Source organism: Epinephelus lanceolatus, chromosome 7, assembly GCF_041903045.1.
Source record: "Epinephelus lanceolatus isolate andai-2023 chromosome 7, ASM4190304v1, whole genome shotgun sequence".
NCBI lineage: Eukaryota > Metazoa > Chordata > Actinopteri > Perciformes > Serranidae > Epinephelus > Epinephelus lanceolatus.
Window position 1 is genome coordinate 4353566 of NC_135740.1, and position 25018 is coordinate 4378583.

The window sequence follows — 25018 nt, forward strand, 5'->3', positions numbered from 1 at the left end:
GTGAACATTCATGCAAAATTTTGAAATAATTCCCTAAAGGTATTCTTGAGATATCACATTCACAAAAATGGGACAGAGAGGACATATGGATGTATGGACATACGGACGTACGGACAACCCAGAAACATAATACCAAGGCTGCCACTGGTGCAGAGGCATAAAAAGTGGCCTCTCAAGCAGAGGCCAGCACACAGACTTACCAATTAAAAACAACAGACTTAAGTTAGTTAATAATACCCAACTGGCCTCGCATTTTACAGTCTGCACTGAGCTGAAGTTTGTTTAAGGTTGGGTATTCCCCAGCTGGACTATTATTAATACAACAGGTCTGTTTACGTTAGTGACTGATAAGAGACGGCTGTGCCTCTGGGGTAGGGGTTCAAAGCTGATGCACATGTGATGACTCTTGTGGCACAATGTGCTTAAGCTCTGGACACATGATGTTAAGAATACACCTCTAAAAAGAAGATGTGATTTGTTGGCACAGATTACAAAATGGTGGAAGAGAGAGAAAATAGTGAGGGGCGAAGAGGGGAGACAGGCCAGAGAAAATGATAGATAGCGCTCAAAGTTTGGGATCATTTCAAGCTGAAATAAAACAAAAAAACTGTACAGTGCATGTACTGTAAAACCAAACTAGCTTACCACAATAGCATGACGCCAGTACTTAAGCATCTCAACAGAAAGCATCCAGTCCACAAGTGGATAAAGTAACATTAACATTAACATTAACATTAGCATTTAGCGTAAATCAATATGATTGCTAGTTGAGATAAAGGCTCTTATGGAATGTACTTTAATTAGCTAATTATGCCAATTTTCAGCCAGCTCTGTGCTTTTGGAACATGGAATGTCACATTAAATGTGAATGACCAACACTCCTGGTCGCCGCTAACCTGCCAACAAAAGTCCGTTGGACGACTTGAACCCCGAGGACCTCCGCTGGCTGATGAGCGGGAGCTCCAGGCAGCACTAAAGGTGCTGACACACCAAACCGACATCAAAGAACTAGCGGCGACGAAAGCCAACTGTTGCGTCGTCTATGTCGCCTCACGTCACCCTGTGTCAGTTGGATTTGAACACACTACAAAGACTACATCCGATGGCCAAGTAGCACATACGTTCTGCGCCTGCATGAAAGGAAATAACGCATAAAGGGAAACCGGAAGTCCGAGGAATGCCTGAGATAAACAAAGTAGCGGAGTGAGAGAGTGGTACATGCTGTCAACCAAGGGGTTTCCTATCTGTGCAGTCGAGCACCACAGCACCTCCACGAACTATTACATCCAGATGGTCCCGGTGTTTTCTCCGCAGGCTTGTCAGACTGCCCAACAAGCCCGCTGCTTCTTCCCACTTTAACCTGAATAACAATCCGGGGCTCTGTGCTCTGGTTGGATCCAAACGGAGGGCTGGGGCTAGCTGAGAGGCTAGCGGAGGCTGAATCCCTTTTTGATTGACAGTGAAATGAGCGAATCAGCGATCTTGAAATATAAACCACGACCGGAGCATTTTTCAAGTTTCATTCCGTTGTTCCAAGTTGATCCTCTTAGTGACTTTTTCTTTGTTAAAAACGACAAGCAACAAATCTAGCATCTTTTTCTGGGGTTATTGGCGACTGTACTCGTGTTTGGAGACTCTGACTTCTGTCGCTCTGCAGTTACTGTCCCTAACAAGCAGCGGGTGCTGCTGTGAGCCCCTCCACCGTCCCAAAGCACTCACAGGCGGTCACACTAGCCTCGCGCAGCAGCCCCAGCTAGCGAGCAAGCTAGCAAGCTGCACATAGAATTTACGTATAAATAAATGGACACATTTTATGATGTAGGCCGAAAATGAGCTTCCCCTCCTTGAAAGACCAGCAGCCGCCACTGATCTCCAACCACCACCATTCAAGTTAATTAATTATCAAGTCAATGAATTGTGTGCTGTTGTAATATATAACATAACATCATATAATTTAAATAATAGTATGATGCCATGCCACATATCTGGGAAACTTTGTCTTGTAGCCCCTCAGAAGCAAGATCCAGCACCAAGCACCAGCCATGAGCCCACAAGTCCAGAGTGGGCATGACTTATTTGAACAGAATATAGATTCTGATATTGCTGAAAAGGATGTTGTGTTGTTAAGAATAATGTTGGAGATGTGCACTCATGTTGAAATAAATCTACATTGTGAGGCAACCCTTACTTGCACTGAACTGGAAATATTTTAGAATAATACACTTAATTGCAAGGCTTTAGAGAACAGTGCACCATTGTAGATTTAACATGTAAGGTTATAATAGGTTGTGATCTAAAGTGGGCCGGTCTGAGGCATGAAACTCCAGGGCTGAAAATGAGTCCCACCCCGGTCATGCCTCCAAATGTGTGTGTCGAGGCAACACACCTGAGACAAAGAGCAGCTGCCACAAGCAGGTTCATCCTGTTCATTCTGTTTGTTGTTGGTTATTTCCTTAAAAAATATGACTTTATTCTCGTAATATTATGACTTTTTTCTCATAATATTATGACTTTTTTCTCATTAAATTACAACTTTATTCTCAAAATCTCTGAATTTTTTTTTTAATTTAATGTGGCCCTAATACTCCATCATAAAAAACAGATAATGACGATGGGCCACATTTTTAGCAGCGAGCAACCGATCCACTTTTTTTTTTTTTTTGCATACATATAAATACAGAAGAAACAGAAACAGACACACTATCTCTCTACAGCATCTCCCTCTCCCCTCTCCTCCATACACACACATGCACACACCTCACCTCCTGACGTTTTCCTTATAGCCTAGTTCAGATACACAGGATATAGTTTAATACAGTCCATGGCAGCGACAGTCATGATTACAACAACAAAGTCACTATTTAAAACCCAATAATATCTCACTGGAATATAAATATTCCTCCTGACATCACAATACTGAGTGAAGAAAGTAACGTTATCTCAGCATGAAGACAAACATCAGTATCAGTCATTCATCCTGCTCTCTGTCCCTCCTCTACTGAGGACACTCACTGTCTGCAGGTCGGCAGTCTCAAGTACATCTTCAGATTAAGTGTTAGCCTACATACAGACAGCTTTCTTTTTTGTTTGTCTTTAACACTTTGCTGTTAGCAGCCGCGAGCTCGATGTGCTTGTTTCGACTGCGATCGTAAATCATAATAGCAGTGAATGAGAGAATCATATTTCAACAACAGAGCAGATTGAAATATTGCTTTCTGCATGCTGATCACATGTATTGAAGTATTGGCTTGACTGGCAGAGGTTTTATCGCAGTTACTTACAGTAACAAGCGTAGTTGTCACCAACTAGAGTAATCTTGACGTTATATTCCCTTCATCTGCACATGGCCCTCGTGGCCCTCGTGAAATTCCTGCCCTGCCACAGTAGCACATGTGCAATCCAGCGTTGTGCTGCATGTGTGGGAGACAGAGCTGCTTGATTGTGTCAGGTGAGCATTTATTTGCTAGTTTGTGTGTGAGGTGGATCAAAGCACATTGCCATACTTCCTGGTAGTTGTAGTCTATAGTGTGACATTGAGACAGCACCTGGATGCAGGCGACAGGTGTGTTTAAAAAAAAAAATGCAGCAACAACACAGACATTTCATATACAAGACGTGTATAACAAGGACAAAGTGTCCCTTGCCCCTTCCCTCCCTCTGCCTCTTTGTTGTTTTTTTGTCATTGAAGGATTTCTATTTTAAGAACATCAACACAAAAGACAAATACATAAACACAAACAGCACAGACTAAACAATAGTGCATCTCTGCAGTGTTAATAACATTAATAAATCAAAAGTCCATCAGCACAGCACCAAACTTAATGTCATCAGGTGACCTATTCCACACAAAAAGCCTGGAAACAGCTGCTTCACTACATTCCCCAAACTATTCCTTATCTGTAAATATCTCCAGAAATCAGATTTATCTTTTAGGTTGTACTGTGCACTGAGTTCTTGAAAAGATTTAAATGTTTTATCATTAACCAGATCTGATATATTTCTTACACCACCAGACAGCCAGGAATGCCAAAAAATGACTTTTTCCCCCACTTTCGTTGTTGGGTGACTCCAAAGTGAGGAATATGCCTGCTAATATTGTGATATCTTTAACAATTTGTGAAGTTTAGTCCAAACATTCTTTGGGTGTTGTAAAACTGGATTGGTCTCTTTGCTCCCAGACTTGATCGAAAATGGGGTATTTTGTGATAAACCTTAAATAGAACTGAAGGGGGCGGTAGGTTCTTGTTCTATTTCTGTCCATCCTAGATGATAACTCTCATTTATTCCGTGTTTTGTCAATTTAGCAAACTCAAAGGAAACATGTACAACTCTACACTGGGTAGGGAAAACCCACCATTCCTCTGCCTCTTTGTTGACGCACTAGAGTCATTTGAAAAGCCATGGAAAATGACTTTTTAACTCCCCCCACAAAGATTTTTAATTGTTTCAAACTCCTGTGGATTTGGACCTACTTGATACTTTTATACTCATGTCATTTTCAAAAAGGGAAACAATTGACAGTCTTTGCCTTTTATTTTGATCAGTCTGTTTTTATAAAAGTGCTTGTGATATCTCAAATGTGGCTTTGACTTGCAACTGAACATGTGACCCATTTCGTAGAAAACACCACTATATATAGTATGCAATTAAAGCAGTAAAAATGATGATTTTTCTTGAAAGGAAATCCATTAGGTTATCTTTTGTATATTTACTGTTGCTCTTAAGTACAGCAAGTTTTACTTATCCGATTACTCCATTAATCAATGGATGAAATGGTAGAATACTCAATTACTAAAATAATCAATAGCTGCTGCCCAAGTCCAATCACAGCTTTGGGGGCAGGACCATGGGAGAGCTTATCAGCCCTGACATGAGCTGATGGCTGCCATCACAGATAACCTTTTACATTTAAAGCAATGGGCCAGTTAGTAGCAGATCTATGCTGCCCTCTGCTGAAATGCAGTACACCTCCTCACTCTGTTTTCTGTGTTGTGATTAGATTTTAATGTGGTATGGCAACAGTTCATTCCATTATTAAGGACAAAGAGCTTAATATTTAGTTAACAATTTTATCATTTAATTGTGATGCAGTAACTGCATACAGACAGTGCATACAGATAAGAGTGTGTACTGGGTTTCATTTTGTCTGCCTTTGTTTTAAGCATATAAAATCATCCATACATTATAAACTGCCGAGTATTCTACTAGCAATTGTCCAGTAGGTGGATAATAAGCTGGAGCAGGGTGGGTTTTCAACAGGACATTAAGAACTGCAACGTTATAGTTTTCACAGAGACTTGGCTCAACCCCTCTATCCTAGACTCACCCATTGTTCCAGAGGGGCTCTCCATTCACTGCCAGGAGCGGACAAAAGCATTGGGGAAGAGCAGGGGGGAGGGGTCAGGTTTCATGATCAACAAGTGGTGCTCCAATGTAGACCTAATTTCTACAGGCTGTTCTCCTCCTGTAAAGTCCTCAACAAGCTGAGAGAGCCTATGCACTGGACAAGCTGTATGGAGTTAACAACAGGACAGAGACCTCACGGCTGGAGAGTGCTCTTATTGTGGCCAGGGATTTTAACAATATCAAATTGGAGAAAGTCCTACCCAGAAATCATCAACACATAAGCTTCGCTACGCATGGAAGTAACACTCTCACCCATGTTTACACTCCTTTCATTGATGGATATATGGCCCTCCCTCGCCCTCCCTTTGGAAAATCAGATCACTGCTCAGTTCTGCTCAAACCTGACTCGCTGATGACACAGACCATTCAGCACTGATCCAACCAATCAGACTTAGCACTATGTCATTGCTTCAGCAGGAGTGTGTTTCAAGACAACAACATAGACATACAGAGAGGTGGTCTTTGGCTACATTAGCAAATGCATCCAAGACGTCATACCAATAATTACTGTGCTGACAGTCCTGATTCAGAAACACTGGGTTTCTGGGGAAGTCCATGCTAGCACGCTTACAACACAGGTGATTCAGATGTGAACAGGAAATCCAGGTATGCGCTTCAATTTCATTTCAATTTTATTTAAAATCAGGCAGAGAGACCAATTCACATAGCCTCAACTCTTTTGGAAGGTTATTCAAAGTGAGAAGAGCACGTAAAAGCATTTTTTCCAAGCTCAGTCCAAGCACTTGAAACAGACAACAAAAAAGTCTTGAGATCTCAGACTGTAGCTACAGTCAGATCTCTGTTCAATCAAAGTACAAATGTATGGAGAGAGTTTACTCAGTATGGCTTTATAAATGAACAAATACCAGTGACCTAGCCCACAAAAGATCAAAGATGGCCAACCAGCCCTGGAATAAAGCGTACAGTGATGAGTGAGGGCTTAACAATTTGTAACAAATCACACTGCACTATGACATGTAGTAACTCTAACTAACATGTGCAAGCAATGTGCTAATGCATTCATGTACAATAGACCATTGTAATCCAAAACCACTAAAAACATAGCAGCAACCAGTCTTTTTCTGGCCTCAAAGGAGAAACAGGACTTGTTTCCTAAATAAAACCCTAACTTCAGCCTCAGCTTTTGGAGAAGATTACCAACCTGAGGTTTAAAAGACAGGGAGTCATCAAGCCAAATACCAAGACATTTGTAACAAATGACAATCTTTAACTTCTTTCCCTGAGCAGAAACAATATCAGGGGTGTTCACAGGCTTCTTCCTAGCATTTGAGAAATGGATAACCTTAGAATTATCAGCATTTAAGATCAGCTTTAGTTGTGAAAGCTGAATCTAGATAATGTTAAAGACAGCCTGCAATTTGGCCACAGCCTCCTTGATCACTGAGCCGGCACAATATATCACTGTGTCATCGGCATAAAAATGAAAACTGGCACATCCACGTTTTGAACCATGCATGAATATGTTTGTTTACAATAACACAAATATGATGTGAGAAGCTTTAGGTGCAGCACATGTGCATGGACAGAGAAATACCAAGAATGTCAAGTTAACAATACTCCCTCCTCAGCCTTATACATCATATCTTGTGTCATATGGTCGCATGTATAATCACACCAGCTTAGAGGAGTCAAAACAATGTTGAGTTGGTCCAGACTACTGGAGTCAGGACAATTACTGTACCAAGTCCTCTTCTTATCTTAACCCCCAGACTCCTGGAGCCTCCTCACATGCATAAATGAAGACAGTGAAGGACTCTGAGGCTTTTCAAAATACCAAACAACCAAATAAGAAAGCTGTGTTTCCAAAATAAGATTAGAAGTAGGGGACAAATCTCATTACAAACATAGATTTAAAGTAACCTGTACTACAGTGCATGTAAACATGTTCTCCTGCCCAACCTGGTTTCACTGAGTCCACTGGTTACTCAAAGGGACAGTTCGCACCAAAGTCAAAAGTACATATATTTCATACATATACATCTACATCTACTAACGGAGAGGAGGCTTGTGCTCGGGACAGCACCTAATGTGAAGAGTAATGGTGTCCTCCATGATGCAAAATTTTAATGTAGAGTCTACACAAATGTCAAAATGACATAAAAAAAAATGAGGTTCACTTGACAAATTAACTCATCCTTTGTGAGCTTGACATAATTTTTAATGTTAACTCAGCAATTTTTGAGTTTTGAGTTAATTTGAAAAACTATGGGAAAACTATTGGAAAACTGTGTTTAAATGTGTTCTAAATAACTCACGTTACCCACCACTCTGATTAATGTTTATATATTTTACAGTGGTTCTAATGGGTTACAGTCAATGTGGTTAAAGACATTTTGCACTATAAATTAAGTAGTATACGCAGTTAGTGACCTGTGTGGATATTCGAGTGTCAAACATAAGATTGTGCAGAGGTGAAATCAAGAGCACTTCCTGGTTCAGAATTTATCTCTTTGCCTTATTCTTGCAATCAAGTAACCTTAGCTCGCCACAATATATGTTTATAGTTCAATGAAATTTTAAAAATAAATTTGTAAAAAGTGCTTTCAGTGTTTTAATATCCATATGATGTGACTAAATGCTTAAACAACAAAAAACAGTTATGTTAAACTGACATAAAATTCCTGTCAAACAAGGGTCATGTGACACATTTATTTTGTGTCTGGTGTACTAAAAACTTTTATGTTACTGTATTTTACTAAACTAAAAATTTTGAATTCAAGTTGAAACCCTAATTTGCTCACTGAGTTATGTGAGCGAATTGGAATTTACGGTGTTAGCTGAGCTTTGATGTAAGCTGGCTCAGTGATGAGCAAGCACTAGACGCATGTTTCTGCGTAGTGATTCAGTTGGCAGGTGTAGGTTGGTAGAAAAAAAATGATTCCTACATGAAACTGCTCACAAGGTCTGTGGATTATCTTGAGTAACCGGGTCATGATTTCTGTAAAGAGACATAGCCGTTAATGTATTTTTTTGGCACTTTGAGCTTCACAAGTGGAGAGAAGGCAGACATCTTCATGGCCTACATCTTCAACACTCAGCATTTCACACCAAAACTATCTAGATTAATAAACAGCACTACAGGTAAGAGGAAAGATCTGTATTTTTGATTTGAGGGTGAACTGTCCCTTTAAGTGCATAACCACTGAATGAGGATGACATACAGCTGGACTCCATCACCCTGTGCTGTGAGGTGACACATTGATCCTGCCAAATGTTCTGCTTCAGATGTTCACAGGACTTCACTGCACAAAGGCGCAGCTGTGTCAACAACTGTCAGACTGTGCCTGTGTCCACTCGAGTAACCCCCTCAAAAGGTCTCTCCAATACAGGCTGGACCTAAACAAACTCACAAACAGACATCCATGTATTAATGAATTATTTTTACTTACAATCAGAGTGCCTCTGGTGCTTTACAGACTGCAAACCTATACCATGGACAACTATTTAACATAAGCTGGACTGTCATTGTTTTTAATTCTTGTCAAACTCACAATCAGTTGTCATCTTCTAGGTGGGACTGACTATTGCAAATACTGGATTCCAAGTCAGCTACTTCATGTGGTATTTTTGACATGGACAGCAGAGGCCCAGCATTCATTTATTAACACTCAGCCTTCTAGTCACTTCTGTTTGGTTCTACCAAATTATGATCTGTTTTTAAACACTATTATTTTCCTAAATCTGAATGTTACACACCTGTAGCAAGCTATAGCCAAATATAGCAAACTGTCAAACGCATCTTGTTGTTTAAGTTAAAGTTCAAGGTTAATTTATTGTTTTTCTACAACACAGTGTTGCACATATACATACACACACACATATACATACATATATATATATATATATATACACACATATATATATATATACACATACACACACACATACATACACATACATATACACATATATACATATATATATATATATATATATATATATATATATATACACACAGTATATTTTTGCCATCCTGACATCGAATGCAGCCTGTGAAAGAGACTTTTCCTCTGCTGGATTTGTAATTCAAGAAGGGAGAACCCAGTTTAATGTGAGTGACTGTAGCTTGTGTGTGTTTAAACGCAGTTGTGGGTCAGGTCGTGGGACTTTTATTAACGGGTGTGGGCGGTTGCAGCTCTGACTTAGACATGATGAAAGGTAACGGGTCAGTTCTGGTATTGAGCTTTCAAAAATGGACCTGTGCAGGACTCTGACCCAGCTTACAGCTATATAAGTCATTCCATTTACAAAGTGACTTGCTAATCATTTCTATAGATCCCAGATATGATTTTAAATGGGGTTAAGATCTTACTGTTTTGTGTGCAGCGCATGTATTTCGGGTATTTCCCCATTCCCGATGACATCACTACAGGAACATTACTTCACCTAATGTAATCAAACAAACACAAAAAATTGAGCAGAGAACACACACAATGCAGTTTTGTTGGATTCTGCAAATAAACATTTTTCATGAAAATAACTTTTTTTCGTATTTGCCGAAACTGTCACTATATCCACACAGTATTACATGAGACATAAAAAAATCATGTATCCCGTTCTCCTCGTAGTGCCCTGGACAACTCAAGGGCATCTTCCATTATTGTTGGCAGCAACAAGGACATTCTGGGCCTCTGCTGTTCCAAAACATTTATCCATTATCTGTCCTTTGGCAACCTGAGGCCCAGGGAAAGAATAACTATCCCATGTACAATAGCTCCAGTGTCAGAGCAAAGATTAGCTAATAGGGTGACAGGAAGAATCTCCAGTCCCACAAATCTCATTCAAATTCCCTGTAAGCAAAGTATCATAGGTCCTGCTGCAAAACATTTAAAACTAGATGTATTTAATATCAGTCATTATTAATCAATGATTTTATAACCTCTATAAGCGTGATCTTATGTTTTTAACTGGGATTTGGTTGGACATCAAAATTGGAAATGCTCTGGAAATGTTCTCGCCATATATCTTATATATTGTGACTTACAGGCCACCTAAATACTCTAATACCGCCACAGAACTTTCTGCCATACTTGACAAATTTCAGAATCAGAATCAGAAAAGCTTTATTGTCTGTCGTGACAGAAAATCGTCTTAGACGTTGCTCATATGTGCTGGGGGTCATTTTTGAGCTATTGTTTGTTTAAAATGTTTATGGCATTGGGGATAAAAGAGTTGCAGTAAGTGTTTTTCTTGGACAGGGGGACTTTATAGCGGCGACCTGATGGTAGGAGCTTGTGCAGGGGGTGAGTGGGATCTGCTGTGATGAGGTTGGCTTTCCGTGTGACTGCTTGGGTATGAAGTTCTGATAGTGGAGTCTGAGTTTTGCCAGTTATTTTACTTGTTTTACTTGTTATTTTACTAATTTGATCTTTCTCAACATGTGAGAGTGCTGACACATACAGTAATAGAGGACACATTCTAGATCTAGTCAGTACTGAAGGTGTAAACATTTCAAATGTCACTGTCAAGTTCTCAAGTATCTTTCATGCAATATCCCCACTTGAAAGGGAGAGAGTCATCTACCAGAGGTCTTAACTGGATTTCAATCAATGACCAGGCCGCTTTTCCTTTTCCTCCTTTTATTTTCAGGTGCGAGCATTTTATGCCATTTGTCATGTGTAGGTGAAAAACCTTTCAATCAAGGAAATGCAAAACCAGAGAAAAAGTTTAAAATCCGTACACAGTGCAAATGCTATTTGCAAATCACCAACAGAAAATAAGTATACAAAATACCAGAAAATAAACGCTTAAATATTGTGAAACCCAATTATATTTACATTAAATTACAAATCAAGCGCAAATAAGGTTACCCACTGCTGTAAATGGTTTTAGCATAGTTTCAGGTAAGTATGAATTTCACTACTTTTTAAATATTTATTGTTGTTTTAAATGTATATTTTAATGTGTTTTTAATTTAAATTGTCTCAACTTCTGTATTTTACCATTAAACGTATTTTAACATGAATTACTTCTTAACCTTTAATTACAAATTTTTACGGGCTTTTTAACCTTAATTTTCAAAGGGTTTTAACATTAATTTTATTAAAGTGAAATTCCAAAATTACACTTTCACAATTACAAAAATGTATGAGTATAAATGCTTGAATTGAAACTGTATCATGTTATATTCAAATTGTGCTCCCAATCTACTACTAATTACTTCTGTGATACACCCAATACAATCAACATACATTCATAATTTACTAAACGTCAAAGTGAAATACTTTTTTAGGATGTACTCAACCCATGCCAATTTACAATTTACACATTACATTTGTAACACATTTCAAAAGTCAGGAGGGAGATTAACAAGCGATCAGCACACACAGACAGTTACCGCACCACGCGTTACTGGGCGTCCGACCCCGTGGCTAAGCTAGCGTTAGCACAACCAATTACTCACAATGAACAACCTCCATGCACAAGTCTCTTCATTAAACAGTTCAGCGTCTTACCGGCTGCCTCTCTGGTGTTTAGATGCTCTCACTCTGCATGATTCCTGCAGGATGCGAAGGATGAGGGAGCAGAGATACGCCTGCTGTCTGTGTACCTTTGTCCACTCGCTCCTTACCTGTTGACGTGTGCCGACCTTTATGGGCCAGGCAGTAACTGGGCGATGGTGCGAAAGGTTCCTCCTTCCGGTTTATTGTGGATTCCTCAGCTTTGTTTGTCTTATCTGTTCAGTTCTTTATTTTACTCCAGTTTGACCTGACAGTCACCGTGCTTGATGGTGCTCTATCAGATCACTTCTGTGTATTTTTTTGATCTGTCAATAACTCCCCAGATTGTCCATGTTGAATAAAGCTTCTTAACTGAAACCAAAAACCACTTTTCATGGAAGCCATCAAATGTGAAACTGCCACAGTTTCAAATCATGTTGATGACCTATTGAATTCCTGCACTTCTGAAACTGCAAATATCATTGATGCCATTGCTCCTGTTAAGGTGACATTGACCAGTAATAAGCAAAAGGCACCATGGAGAAACACTCGTTCTGTAAGGGTCCAGAAAAGGGAGTGCTGGAAAGCAGAATGAAAATGGCGTAAATCAAAGCTCCACATTTACTTTGAAATCTATAAAGAAAAATTACACATTTTCAATCTGATCTTAAGAAGTGAAAGGCAGTCATTTTTTCTCTTGAGATCATAAACAAAAAACAGTAACAACTCATGCGTTATTTGCTACTGTAGACAGATTAACTAACCCTCCGGTTCCAATATCTCCAGAACCAGTTTCCACCAGCAAATGTAACGAGTTTGCAGCATCAAATGTGAGATTAACTCTTCAATGCCAAAGAATAAAGCACCGACACTAGTCTTACAAAGGTAACTTGTTGGGTATGACAGAATTTAAGTCAGTCAATGTCAAAACAAAGGAAGAAATTGTGCCAAGTCTCAGTTCTTCCACTTGCTGCCTTGATGTTTTACCCACTAGCTTCCTTAAAACTGAAGTGAGCAGCCTTGTAAAACAACTTACTCTTATAGTTAATGTCTCCGTCCAATCTGACACTTTTACAAATGCTTTAAAAACTGCAGTCATCAAGCCTCTCCTAAAGAAGAGCAGCCTTCATGCCACTATAACGGCAACTATCAGCCTATTTCAAACTTACCATTTTTTAGTTATTGAAAAAGTTGTCTACCAGCAACTTGACAACTTTTTAAAGCCGAACAATTGTTTTGATAACTTTCAGTCAGGTTTTTCAGCCCCATCACAGCACTGAGACTGCACTCGTAAAGGTAATAAATGACATTTGCCTGAATACCAATTCAGGCAAAGTTTCTATTTTAGTGCTGTTGGATTTAAGTGCTGCTTTTGACACAGTGGACCATAGAATTTTAGTACAGACCAGAAAACTGGGTCAGACTCTCTGAAATTGTTCTTAAATAGTTAAAGTCATATCTTCCTGACAGGAAGTACTTTGTCTCAGTTGATAACTATAAGTCAGAGCAGATGGCCATGACATGTGGGGTCCCACAGGGGTCCATTTTGGGACCCCTCTTGTTTAATCTCTATAGGCTTCCATAAGCCAAATCATACAAAATAATAAAGTAGCAGTACCATAATTATGCAGATGACACGCAAATATATGTACATATCGCTTTCACCAGGTGATTATGGACCTGTAGAATGTATGTATCACTGTACTGAGCAAATTGGATGTATCACTATTTTCTCCAACTCAACATAAGACCAAATAATTGTCATTGGGCCACAGAAAGAAAGACGGAGTGTCAGCTCTCACCTTGAGACCCTCTCTCTTATGACTAGGGGTCAAGCAAGAAACCTTGGTGTTATCCTGGACTCAGCTTTAAATTTATAATTAATTTATTTTATATTTATATTTATAATCAATAACAATAATAATAATAATGTCAAAGCAAGAACTTGAAAGGCTCACCCACACCTTTATTTCCAGTAGATTAGAATACTGCAACGGTCTGTTTGAAGGACTTTAAAAATAAGCTGTCTGGCAACCACAGCTTACTTAGAATGCCGCTGCTGGGGTCCTGACAAAAACTAGGAAATATGACGACCATTTTAAAAATATGCACTTTTGCACTTTTGCTATATATATATATATATATATATATATATATATATATATATATACCTTTATATTTTATTGCTCTGTAAAGCACTTTGAATTGTCCTGCTGTATGAAATGTGTTATAAATAAAGCTGCCTTGCCTTTTCGACAGTCATGAGCTGGCTTGGCTTGGCTTGGACTGGTTTGAACCTCCAAACCACAAAGATTCAGGTAGTAGCTACGGGAACTGCCCATTGTTCCTAAGTCCGTTCCGAAATCATCATGATGCCCTGTGGTTAAGGTCTGGTTAGGTTTAGGCACAAAAACCACTTGGTTAGGGTCAGGAAAAGATCATGGTGTGGGTTAAAATGAAAAAGAAAGTGACAAACACATAAGCCATGAGCCTGCTCCGACTCAAGCCTTTCCCAGCTGACCCAGAGCCGGTCACGGCGCACCATATGCCCGCCGCGAGCCGTTCAGCACCGTGGACAGTCGGACTAATGGGATGACGAACCAATGGGCTGTCGGACCAATGACATGGACCCGTAGCTACAAACATACTAAAAGTTGAACACACAGATCTCGGGTGCAGCTCGGCTGATAATGGCAATGGAAATCGGCGCAGCATAACTTAACTTGATGCGGCCAAAAGTGACAACGGAAAAGGCCCAATGGTGAATTTTCAACAAATATGACAAAAAAGCTTTGTTTATAAAAGTTCCTAACTTGCACAATATTCATCACTTGTACACACTTTATGAACTGAAATTTAGTAGGGGCACTTCTTTATGAGTCAGAGTTTATGATTCGACTTTTTGAAGTGTGTTTTTTGCTTTGCAAGTAAAAAATGATGAGTGTAAATAGTTCATGCTAATTTTAGAGGAAGACTGCTCTGACAACAGCGGAAGGCAGCACAGTTATATTAAGGCCCATTTCCACTGCAGGAACTTCAGGGTAATTTTACGGGGCTGGGGCTGTTGGTGCGTGTCTCCACCGCAGGAACCACCCCCGAAGGACAGAGTACCGGAACTTTTACAGGGGCTAAACAAGTCCCTGCAGCGGAGTAGGTACTCAAAACGGCCCCGAGAAACTCCTGGCCGGGGCTTGGGGATTACTTGGTGCTGACTGGATATACTCAAGGTGGGATGTGACATTTTGTAAATAACAACAATCGTAGATTAGCTGGGCTAACCGTTAGCTGTTAGCGGTGTCTGTAATAATTCCGGACACAGTCCGTGAAAAAAATATTTTTTCAGCGGATATCTTAGTTACAACATGATTGAGCTAGCAAAGCAGTTTTGTGTTGCTATGTGTGGTATTTATTCAGTTTTGGGAAATCATGATGTCTAGAAAGCATCAGCTGACAGGGACAGCTAAGAAAAGCTAACATCAGGACGATATCTGTTAAAAGCCTCCTGTTGTCGGATATGACATGAAACTACACCAGTTAGCTCAATCGTGTTGTAACTAAGACATCCGCTGGAAAAAATATTTTTTTCACGGACCGTGACCGGAGTTATTACAGACGCTGCTAAGGGCTAACGGCGTCCCTACGCCTCTACGTCAAAATGGTCGCGCAACGATTACGTCACATACAGAGCCCAGTAACTTTACAGGAACCTTCCTCAAAGAGCATGGATAACAAGAGGCGAAGCTCCGTTGAATTTTTGCCAACAGTCACTAGGGGCGCTACCGCCATTTTGGACTGTTGAGCTTGGACTGTTGCACCCAGACAACATGCAAGATGTCAAGGAGAGAAGAGAAAAAAAGTAAAAGAAAACAGTGTAGTGCAATTAACTGCAACAACTATCAGTGGAACACCCCACACCTGGCCTTCCACCGTTTCCCGAAGGATCCCGACAGGTAAGAACCCCTGAGGTGTAAGTTTTAAAGTGTTTTAATATCCATTTAATATGCCAGTTTTGGAGGGAAGGTAACACTTATAGAAGATTAACTTAATTACTCCTTCAAAATCACCCCATAAGCCAATCTACCAAACAAAAATATATATATATATATATATATATATATATATATACAGTACAGGCCAAAAGTTTGGACACACCTTCTCATTCAATGCGTTTTCTTTATTTTCATGACTATTTACATTGTAGATTCTCACTGAAGGCATCAAAACTATGAATGAACACATGTGGAGTTATGTACTTAACAAAAAAAGGTGAAATAACTGAAAACATGTTTTATATTCTAGTTTCTTCAAAATAGCCACCCTTTGCTCTGATTACTGCTTTGCACACTCTTGGCATTCTCTCCATGAGCTTCAAGAGGTGGTCACCTGAAATGGTTTCCACTTCACAGGTGTGCCTTATCAGGGTTAATTAGTGGAATTTCTTGCTTTATCAATGGGGTTGGGACCATCAGTTGTGTTGTGCAGAAGTCAGGTTAATACACAGCCGACAGCCCTATTGGACAACTGTTAAAATTCATATTATGGCAAGAACCAATCAGCTAACTAAAGAAAAACGAGTGGCCATCATTACTTTAAGAAATGAAGGTCAGTCAGTCCGGAAAATTGCAAAAACTTTAAATGTGTCCCCAAGTGGAGTCGCAAAAACCATCAAGCGCTACAACGAAACTGGCACACATGAGGACCGACCCAGGAAAGGAAGACCAAGAGTCACCTCTGCTTCTGAGGATAAGTTCATCCGAGTCACCAGCCTCAGAAATCGCAAGTTAACAGCAGCTCAGATCAGAGACCAGATGAATGCCACACAGAGTTCTAGCAGCAGACCCATCTCTAGAACAATTGTTAAGAGGAGACTGCGCGAATCAGGCCTTCGTGGTCAAATAGCTGCTAGGAAACCACTGCTAAGGAGAGGCAACAAGCAGAAGAGATTTGTTTGGGCCAAGAAACACAAGGAATGGACATTAGACCAGTGGAAATCTGTGCTTTGGTCTGATGAGTCCAAATTTGAGATCTTTGGTTCCAACCGCCGTGTCTTTGTGAGACGCAGAAAAGGTGAACGGATGGATTCCACATGCCTGGTTCCCACTGTGAAGCATGGAGGAGGAGGTGTGATGGTGTGGGGGTGTTTTGCAGGTGACACTGTTGGGGATTTACTCAAAATTGAAGGCACACTGAACCAGCATGGCTACCACAGCATCCTGCAGCGACATGCCATCCCATCCGGTTTGCGTTTAGTTGGACGATCATTTATTTTTCAACAGGACAGTGACCCCAAACACACCTCCAGGCTGTGTAAGGGCTATTTGACCAAGAAGGAGAGTGATGGAGTGCTGCGGCAGATGACCTGGCCTCCACAGTCACTAGACCTGAACCCAATCGAGATGGTTTGGGGTGAGCTGGACCGCATAGTGAAGGCAAAGGGGCCAACAAGTGCTAAACACCTCTGGGAACTCCTTCAAGACTGTTGGAAAACCATTTCAGGTGACTACCTCTTGAAGCTCATGGAGAGAATGCCAAGAGTGTGCAAAGCAGTAATCAGAGCAAAGGGTGGCTATTTTGAAGAAACTAGAATATAAAACATGTTTTCAGTTATTTCACCTTTTTTTGTTAAGTACATAACTCCACATGTGTTCATTCATAGTTTTGATGCCTTCAGTGAGAATCTACAATGTAAATAGTCATGAAAATAAAGAAAACGCATTGAATGAGAAGGTGTATCCAAACTTTTGGCCTGTACTTTATATATATATATATATATATATATATATATATATATATGGCCTCTTGGACCATTTATATCAGAACTGATTACTGCTTTAGCATTAAAATATATCATATTAAAATAGCCTATATATTATTATTATTATTACTGCCCCCTTACTTAATAAATCTTTATTCCTGACTATGTGACGTTGCCATTAATGTGTCTCTAGTTAAAATATTGATTTTTTATTTTTTTTTGGTAGATTGAGTAATTAAGTTAGTCTTCTCATAAGTGGATGTAATATGTAGAGATGCCATCTAGGCTGTTTTTCGTCGTTTTTTTTTTTTTTTTAAGTCTATATTTTGCTTTACAAAAACGTGAAAACCAGCTGTGACCAAGCTATCATGAGGTGAGTAGCATTGTAAGCATAATTAATAGCGATATACTTCAGTTTGTCTGTGTGTTTTTGTATGCAAGCGGGTCAGCTGCGGTCTGCTGACAGTCCAATACGGTGGCGGTAGGACGAAACCATGGGCAAGTCTGTTGCTATGGGGCATTCTATTGAGCTTTGCCTCAGGGTATCCATGCTCTTTGCCTTCCTCCTACTCCGCTCTCTCAGTGGAGACACGGCGGTTGAGAGGGCCGAGCGAGAGGACGTTCCTGTAGTAGTTCCTGCCCCCCAAATAGTACCAGGAACTTCTTCAGTGGAAACGGGCCTTTAGGCTCTTACAAGTCATTTGCACCGCCCACTCCCCTGCATACCATCTCCATAGTATTACTAATAAACACCACTCAACTGAAACTGTCCTGTGAGGAAGAATGTGTTGTATGTGTTTAAGCACAGCAAGTCACAGCCACAGTAGCTACAACTATTAAGACAAACAGACTGCTTCACTGTTCCTGCTGTGACTGGTAATGAAGACAGGAGCAGTGTGCTGTGTTCAGGGTGCCCTTTGAAAACCAGACAATGATTACCATTACCAGGAGTTTAAACAGATTTTGTCCGTGGTGTGAGGGGTCTACAGTGAAGTTTCCTGCCCGTTTCCTGACCCTTGATCTGTACAGGTCCTTGACGGAGGAAAGATCAGTCCCAATAATCCCCTCTGCACACCTGATTGTCCTTTTTAGTCTGTTTTTGTCCAGTTTGGTAGAAGATCCAAACCAGACGGTGATGGATGTGCACAGAACAGACTGGATTATGGCTGTGTAGAACAAGATCAGCAGTTCCTGAGTCAGGTTGAGCTTCCTGAGCTGTCGCAGGAAGTACAGCCTCTGCTGGGCCTTTTTCCTGAATCGTAACCTGCGATTCAGTTAGTGCTGTCATCGTACAGTCTGCAAACATTAAACTTGATGACATACCCAAGTTTATTAGTTCCATGTTGCACAGTGTAGCTGCACTAAACTTGTACCACTGCTTAAATCTCACAGTCTGTAGGAGGCTTTGGACTGAAAGCGCTCAGGGCTTGTGGGATGTAGCAAACTTGCAGGGGGGGAATGAAACAACACTGATGTTTTTATATAGTAGGGGAGAGGTTACAGGGCTCCAGGCTAACTTTTTTTTAGTAGGAGCACTGTAGCCCCTAACTGAAAAATTTTAGAAGCACAAGCAGAAAATTCAGGGGCACACCTTAGATTGTCCTGCAATGCAATTATTCATATTTTTGGCCATTTTAACTGTATCATAAACTATATTTTGTCTACTTTATATTAACATTGGACTGTTTTCATTATTGAAGTATAAGCATCACAGAGCCTTGTGGTCAGTAGGATATGAGAATTCTTCAAATAACATCTGTACAGATGTGAAGTCCTGACTATATCTGACTGATTGGATTCATTTGGATTCAGCCCACGTGCCTGCCTTAGGTTTCTCTTTCATTCACAGTGGTTCAGTGGTGTTTTTTCTAAAAATGTCTTCAACTGAAAAAGTTGTTAATGATGAGTGTACTATACACATACAATGTAATGTATATAGTATAATGTCAACTTTTTGTTGGAATAAAAAAAAATCGATTACACTGTCGGTGCTTCTTACATTACGGTGGGTGCTCCCAAAATTTTGCTGGTCCGGACCGAAAAATTACAGAGGGGAGGAGTTTCACAGGCACATCGGATATCACAGAGATTCCCACAGGAAGACTTCCAGCTGACTCATTTCTGTACACATACTACATAAGTGGAAACAAGGTGTAATCATGGTGGAGAAGCAGCGGGACAGATAGGCTACCACAAAGACAGATTTCATATATATTGTGTATCACTTTTCCTAGCTCTTCATTCAAGTCAGACTATATTATCTTAAAGGCATACTAGCAGGAATTGTCAGCTAGGGTAGACTGAGTATAGTTGAGACATGTGTACAGTTGAAACACCCTAAATACCCACAATGTCTCAACTGTACCCGTGATAGAGTTCTATTACATCATATGCTGTTAAGTTGTGCAGCGTAAAGATAACAGGTTACAAGTCATAATAAGACCACAAACAAAGAAAATGAAAATAAAACTGAATATTTGTGATACTTGAACTGTGTTATATTAATGGACATCTTTTTAACCATGAATGATATAAGGATAATTTAGCGTGTGGTGTAATAGGCAAGGTGATAGAACGGGTACAGTTGATACAGCCTTTATTGGATGTGTGTAGCCTACCCTACTTCAGAGTTCAGAAATAAAAAGGCATGCAATGTGTGTGTGTATGTTAGCTATATTGTGTAACCTGTATGGATTTTTTTGTTTATGTTTGTCTTTTTGTGCTATGCCTATTGCAGGATGCCCCACTTCAGAGCTAGGACCACAAATAGGGGAGTGCCAGCACAGGTCTTGACATTTTAGGCATTGCTGGTGTTTTATTATTGCTTGATTACAATAATATTCCATTGTTTTTTAATTTTTATTGAAATATCTTGTTAAACTGTCATTTTTTAAAAAAGTTTATTGCATTTACAATTGATGTTCAGTCATCATCAATGGGTTTCAATAGGTGTCTCAACTGTACCATGGTACTGTCTCAACTGTACACATATGGGGTATAGTTGAGAGGGTACCATGGTAAAAATGCACCTCATGTTTATGACCTGATTGTGGAAAAAATAAACAACTTATAAATGATATCCATCAATAATAACTTATATATATACAAACAAATTAAACTGCATATGAAAAATCACTTATTTTCAGTGTATAGTTTTTGTGCAATATCTGTTCAAAAATGGAGAAGCAAAAAGTGTCTCAACTGTACTCAGTCTACCCTACTGTTTATAAACAGTATCGCCAGCTTAAATTAAAGTGAGAGCTAACCCGAGATTTTCTCTATTTGCGGGGGGGGGGGGGGGGTTTGGCACTGTGTCCGAGATTTTCGTAGCTTTCCTTTGGTCTCTTGGTCTCTCTTATGGTCTGGCACCTTGTCACTTACCAACTAATTTCAGGTGCACTGGCTCAATGACAATGTCCAGAAGAAATGGGCAGACTTGAAGTAAAATGTTTATGCTATAATAGTCTGATTGCAATATCTTGTTTCAGCTTCATAATCACTGGTTTTCCTGGTGGATAGATAAAACATTGCACCTGGTTTCCACATATGGGACTTATGTGCATTACAAGGCCCTGTCACAGCCCAGCCAGCAATTTAAGAGAGGTAGATTACGCAAACTGATGTTGTCTCAGCTTGCTTTTTGTACCTATTTAATGTGTAGCACAACGCTTCAGCAGACATCCACCACACAATCTGAAACTGATATCATCAGTTCTGGGGACCCCTTGAGAGGAGCTGCCTGATGGGGAACTCCCCAGAGAACTACATAAGGGCTTTTCTTCTATTTGATTTTGTACTGCTAATAGGTATATAAAAATAAAAAATATTTCTTTTCTAAAGTCAATGCAAAAATCAATCGCAATAAATAAACCTGATCTAAATATTGATCAAATAATCGTGATTATCATTTTGGCCATAATCATGCAGCTCTATCATTATGTAGAACTTTCAGTCAAACTCACTATCAGTGTCACATGTAATCACTCACACTCACAACAATTTGGGGCATCTCTTATCTATTCTCTAGCATACAGATATACTGTATTGTAAAGCACTCAGAGACAAAGTACAAGTCAGTTGTAAATCCAGACAACATGCAATATCTGCGCATGTTCAAAAACTTGACTTAGACACTCCTGTTATCTAACTCCACTCGGACGCCGGCGTCCTTCTCTGTTAAATGGTATCTCACAGGCGCACTACGTCATCAAACCATGTGATGTTTGGTATCATCGGATTCGGATTCTTTCTTTTATCTCTTATGGATTTCGCACCAGAGCAGCCTAAACACACAAAGTCCAAAATCGCGATGAGTGGTGACAAGTCATGTCATGCCGTTTTTTGACAGGAAAAGTTAAAGAGTCTCACTCCTACCACTGTTTTTGGCTGAGATATAACGCCTAGAAAGTGGGATCATAACTTTCACATTTCGTATGGCTTTATTTGGTGATATTTTATGGTGTTTCTGTGTCTTAAACAACATCAGCTATCATAAACACACATGATTTCAATAAAGTACAATGTTTGAAGCTGGCTGAGTGTTGTTTGATCACTGATAGTACTGTTTTGAAGCCGAGTGAGCGCTCTTGTCATTTGGAGCTCCGCCCGGATCTTTGCATGGACAAAACACTGTAGAATGGTCATACTTTGAGCAATCTTCTTCAAATTAGTAACAGATATTCATTGATAGTGTGCCTACAGCTCCACAGTGTCATTTACCTGCTCAGATGAAGCCACACACAGTTATTCATCCCGAAAATCATTTTTTATTTTATTTTATTTTAGGCAAAATCTTCAACTTTTTACTGACTTCAGAGGCCCATTACTCTGTCTCTGTATCACCCGGAGCGTTTCTGACACTTTCACAAGAAACTTCAGGGAGTTTTCTTTCTGGCAAGACCTCATGCATGCATGTAGTCAGAGCGGTTCAGAGGCTACAGTCATTTTAATTTGGGTATGTCATTTTAGGCGTTTTCGCCACAAAATGGGGGTGGAGTGCAAGAGGTTATCTATAACTATACTTGTCATATACACAAAAACTACAAGCTGACAGCAATCTATCTTCCCTGTAGTTACTCATTAATACTACAGCCCATATTACAATACAACAATCTCTACTAGATACCAGATATTGTCCCTTGCAAGCTCTGCCTGGGTAAACAGCATGTTATAACACAGCAGCTTTGGTGACCAGACAAACAAGGAACAGAACAAAAATATATATATAATAACATATATAATAACATCATTAAGAACACATTAAATCCTCCCTCCCACAGTACAGCTGTCACTTTCTAGCCTATAGGAAATTTTAACAGTTCAAAAGTCTGCTGTCTATCTACAAAAAAAATCTGAGGACTCAGCTGCTAGCTGCAACCTGTCAGCTGTCATCAACGGGGACAGAAAAAGTGACAGCCCCTCACTACAGCATACATAGATAGATAGATAGATAGATAGATAGATAGATAGATTAGCATACCTGTCATTAATGAGTAGTAATTAGGGTATGATAAACTCGGGAAGTCCGGTGTCATATAATCCACTTTCACCCCATTGCCCACGAGCTCGCGAAATCCAGGTAGAGCGTGAAGATCATCCATGTAGTCATGACGGAACCCATCGATCAGGAACACGAGGAGCGGACGAGCCGCGAGGCACTGCTGTCCCGCTGCGAGGAGCAGGAGCAGTGGCGGGAAGAGACGCAGGAGCAGCGCGGGTGTGTGTCTCGGAGACATGCTGAGTCGGGACAGTGGCGACCCGGACACGCGCTGGCCTAGATATGAGCAGGGGGCAGTGTGGGGAGTGTGAAGTCCTTTACACAGCGGTGGGTGTGGTTACAGTCTGTATGGGTCACGCACACATGCCACCCCAATCATTTGCAAATATTGCACACCATATATGACATTGTATAGCCTATTTTATTCATTATTAGTAGGCCCATTTTTATTTTCATAACTAGTAACTAGTAGTGGTTTTTTATCATTTGTAGGTGTAGTAGTCTAGTTTTGTTATTCATCATATATTATAGGCCTTCTATGTCCAGGCTATAGATGATATTTCATATCCTCTGCTAATCTGGGTTGCTTTTCTGTACTTCACCGTGCATTATGTTGTTATATTATACCAATAGCCTACCTTTCAAATACAAGGCTATTGCATTTTACTTCAAAGCCCCCATTTGTGAGAATTAATCTTTATTTTGCATCATCAGCAAACTTGCTGAGATAATATGCTGGACCGTGATATCAGCAAATGAGATGTGTCTATCTATCAGTGAGGCATGTGCCAATAAAGTTTTGCTTTCCTGTGGGAGTTGGAGTCGAGCAGAGCCTTTGCTCCACAGGGAGTTTATTCTTCAGCAAATACTTTTGCTCTAGCACTGGGTCTGCATGCCAGAGCTGCTGTACAATTCACCTCTGCTAAAAAAAAAAAGCGTGTGTGTGTGTGTGTGTGTGTGTGTGTGTGTGCGTGTTTTGAAAAACGTATCTATACTAAAAAGGAATCAAAACGTAAAAGCGTATCTACTTACTAAGAAAGAAAGAAAGATTTAAAAAGAAAGGATTATTGTACTTCACCCAAAATGGCTTCTGTTGTACACTGGCAGAGAGTCCAAGTTACTCTTTTGGGGTACCAAACTAACGTAGCACATCATTGTGAGTATGAAAGTGATAAAAACTCTTCGGGTCAGGGTTGAATTATTTTGGAATTAGTCTCATAGCAACAGCAGGGGCCACTGCAGCACATAATTACCAAAGTAACCAATTAGTGCCACCTGGTGGAAATTCAAGGGTTTCATGGATGTGGTGAGCCACCTCATCTAAACCAAAGACCAGGGATGGGCAGTATTTCTATTACTTATATTTAAAATATGTATTTCAATTACATTTGAGTATTTTGTAATTTGTATTTGATAAGGCCAATAAAAAGCAAATGTAATTTGTAACAAAATACTTTTGAGTGGAGTAATTTTGTATTTAAAATACTCACGAATCAAAAAACAAAAATAATAGGCTACACATTCTTATAATTTTGGATGTAACAATATTTTTTACTTATTTTTTAAAAAAATATTTATATATACAGTACAGGCCAAAAGTTTGGACACACCTTCTCATTCAATGCGTTTTCTTTATTTTCATGACTATTTACATTGTAGATTCTCACTGAAGGCATCAAAACTATGAATGAACACATGTGGAGTTATGTACTTAACAAAAAAAGGTGAAATAACTGAAAACATGTTTTATATTCTAGTTTCTTCAAAATAGCCACCCTTTGCTCTGATTACTGCTTTGCACACTCTTGGCATTCTCTCGATGAGCTTCAAGAGGTAGTCACCTGAAATGGTTTTCCAACAGTCTTGAAGGAGTTCCCAGAGGTGTTTAGCACTTGTTGG

The 25018-nt window shown here is 39.8% G+C and overlaps 1 protein-coding gene across 1 annotated transcript in view; it reads right to left on the bottom strand.

The window, feature by feature from the left end:
- enpp6 (ectonucleotide pyrophosphatase/phosphodiesterase 6) overlaps nt 1-23410 on the bottom strand; it is a 49820-nt gene extending 26410 nt beyond the window's left edge. Inside the window, exon 1 of the mRNA XM_033633923.2 lies at nt 23102-23410. Within this exon, the coding sequence (XP_033489814.1) occupies nt 23102-23357 (256 nt within the window). The 5' untranslated portion in view covers nt 23358-23410. The remainder of the gene's footprint in view (nt 1-23101) is intronic.
- Between the last annotated feature and the right edge of the window lie 1608 nt (nt 23411-25018).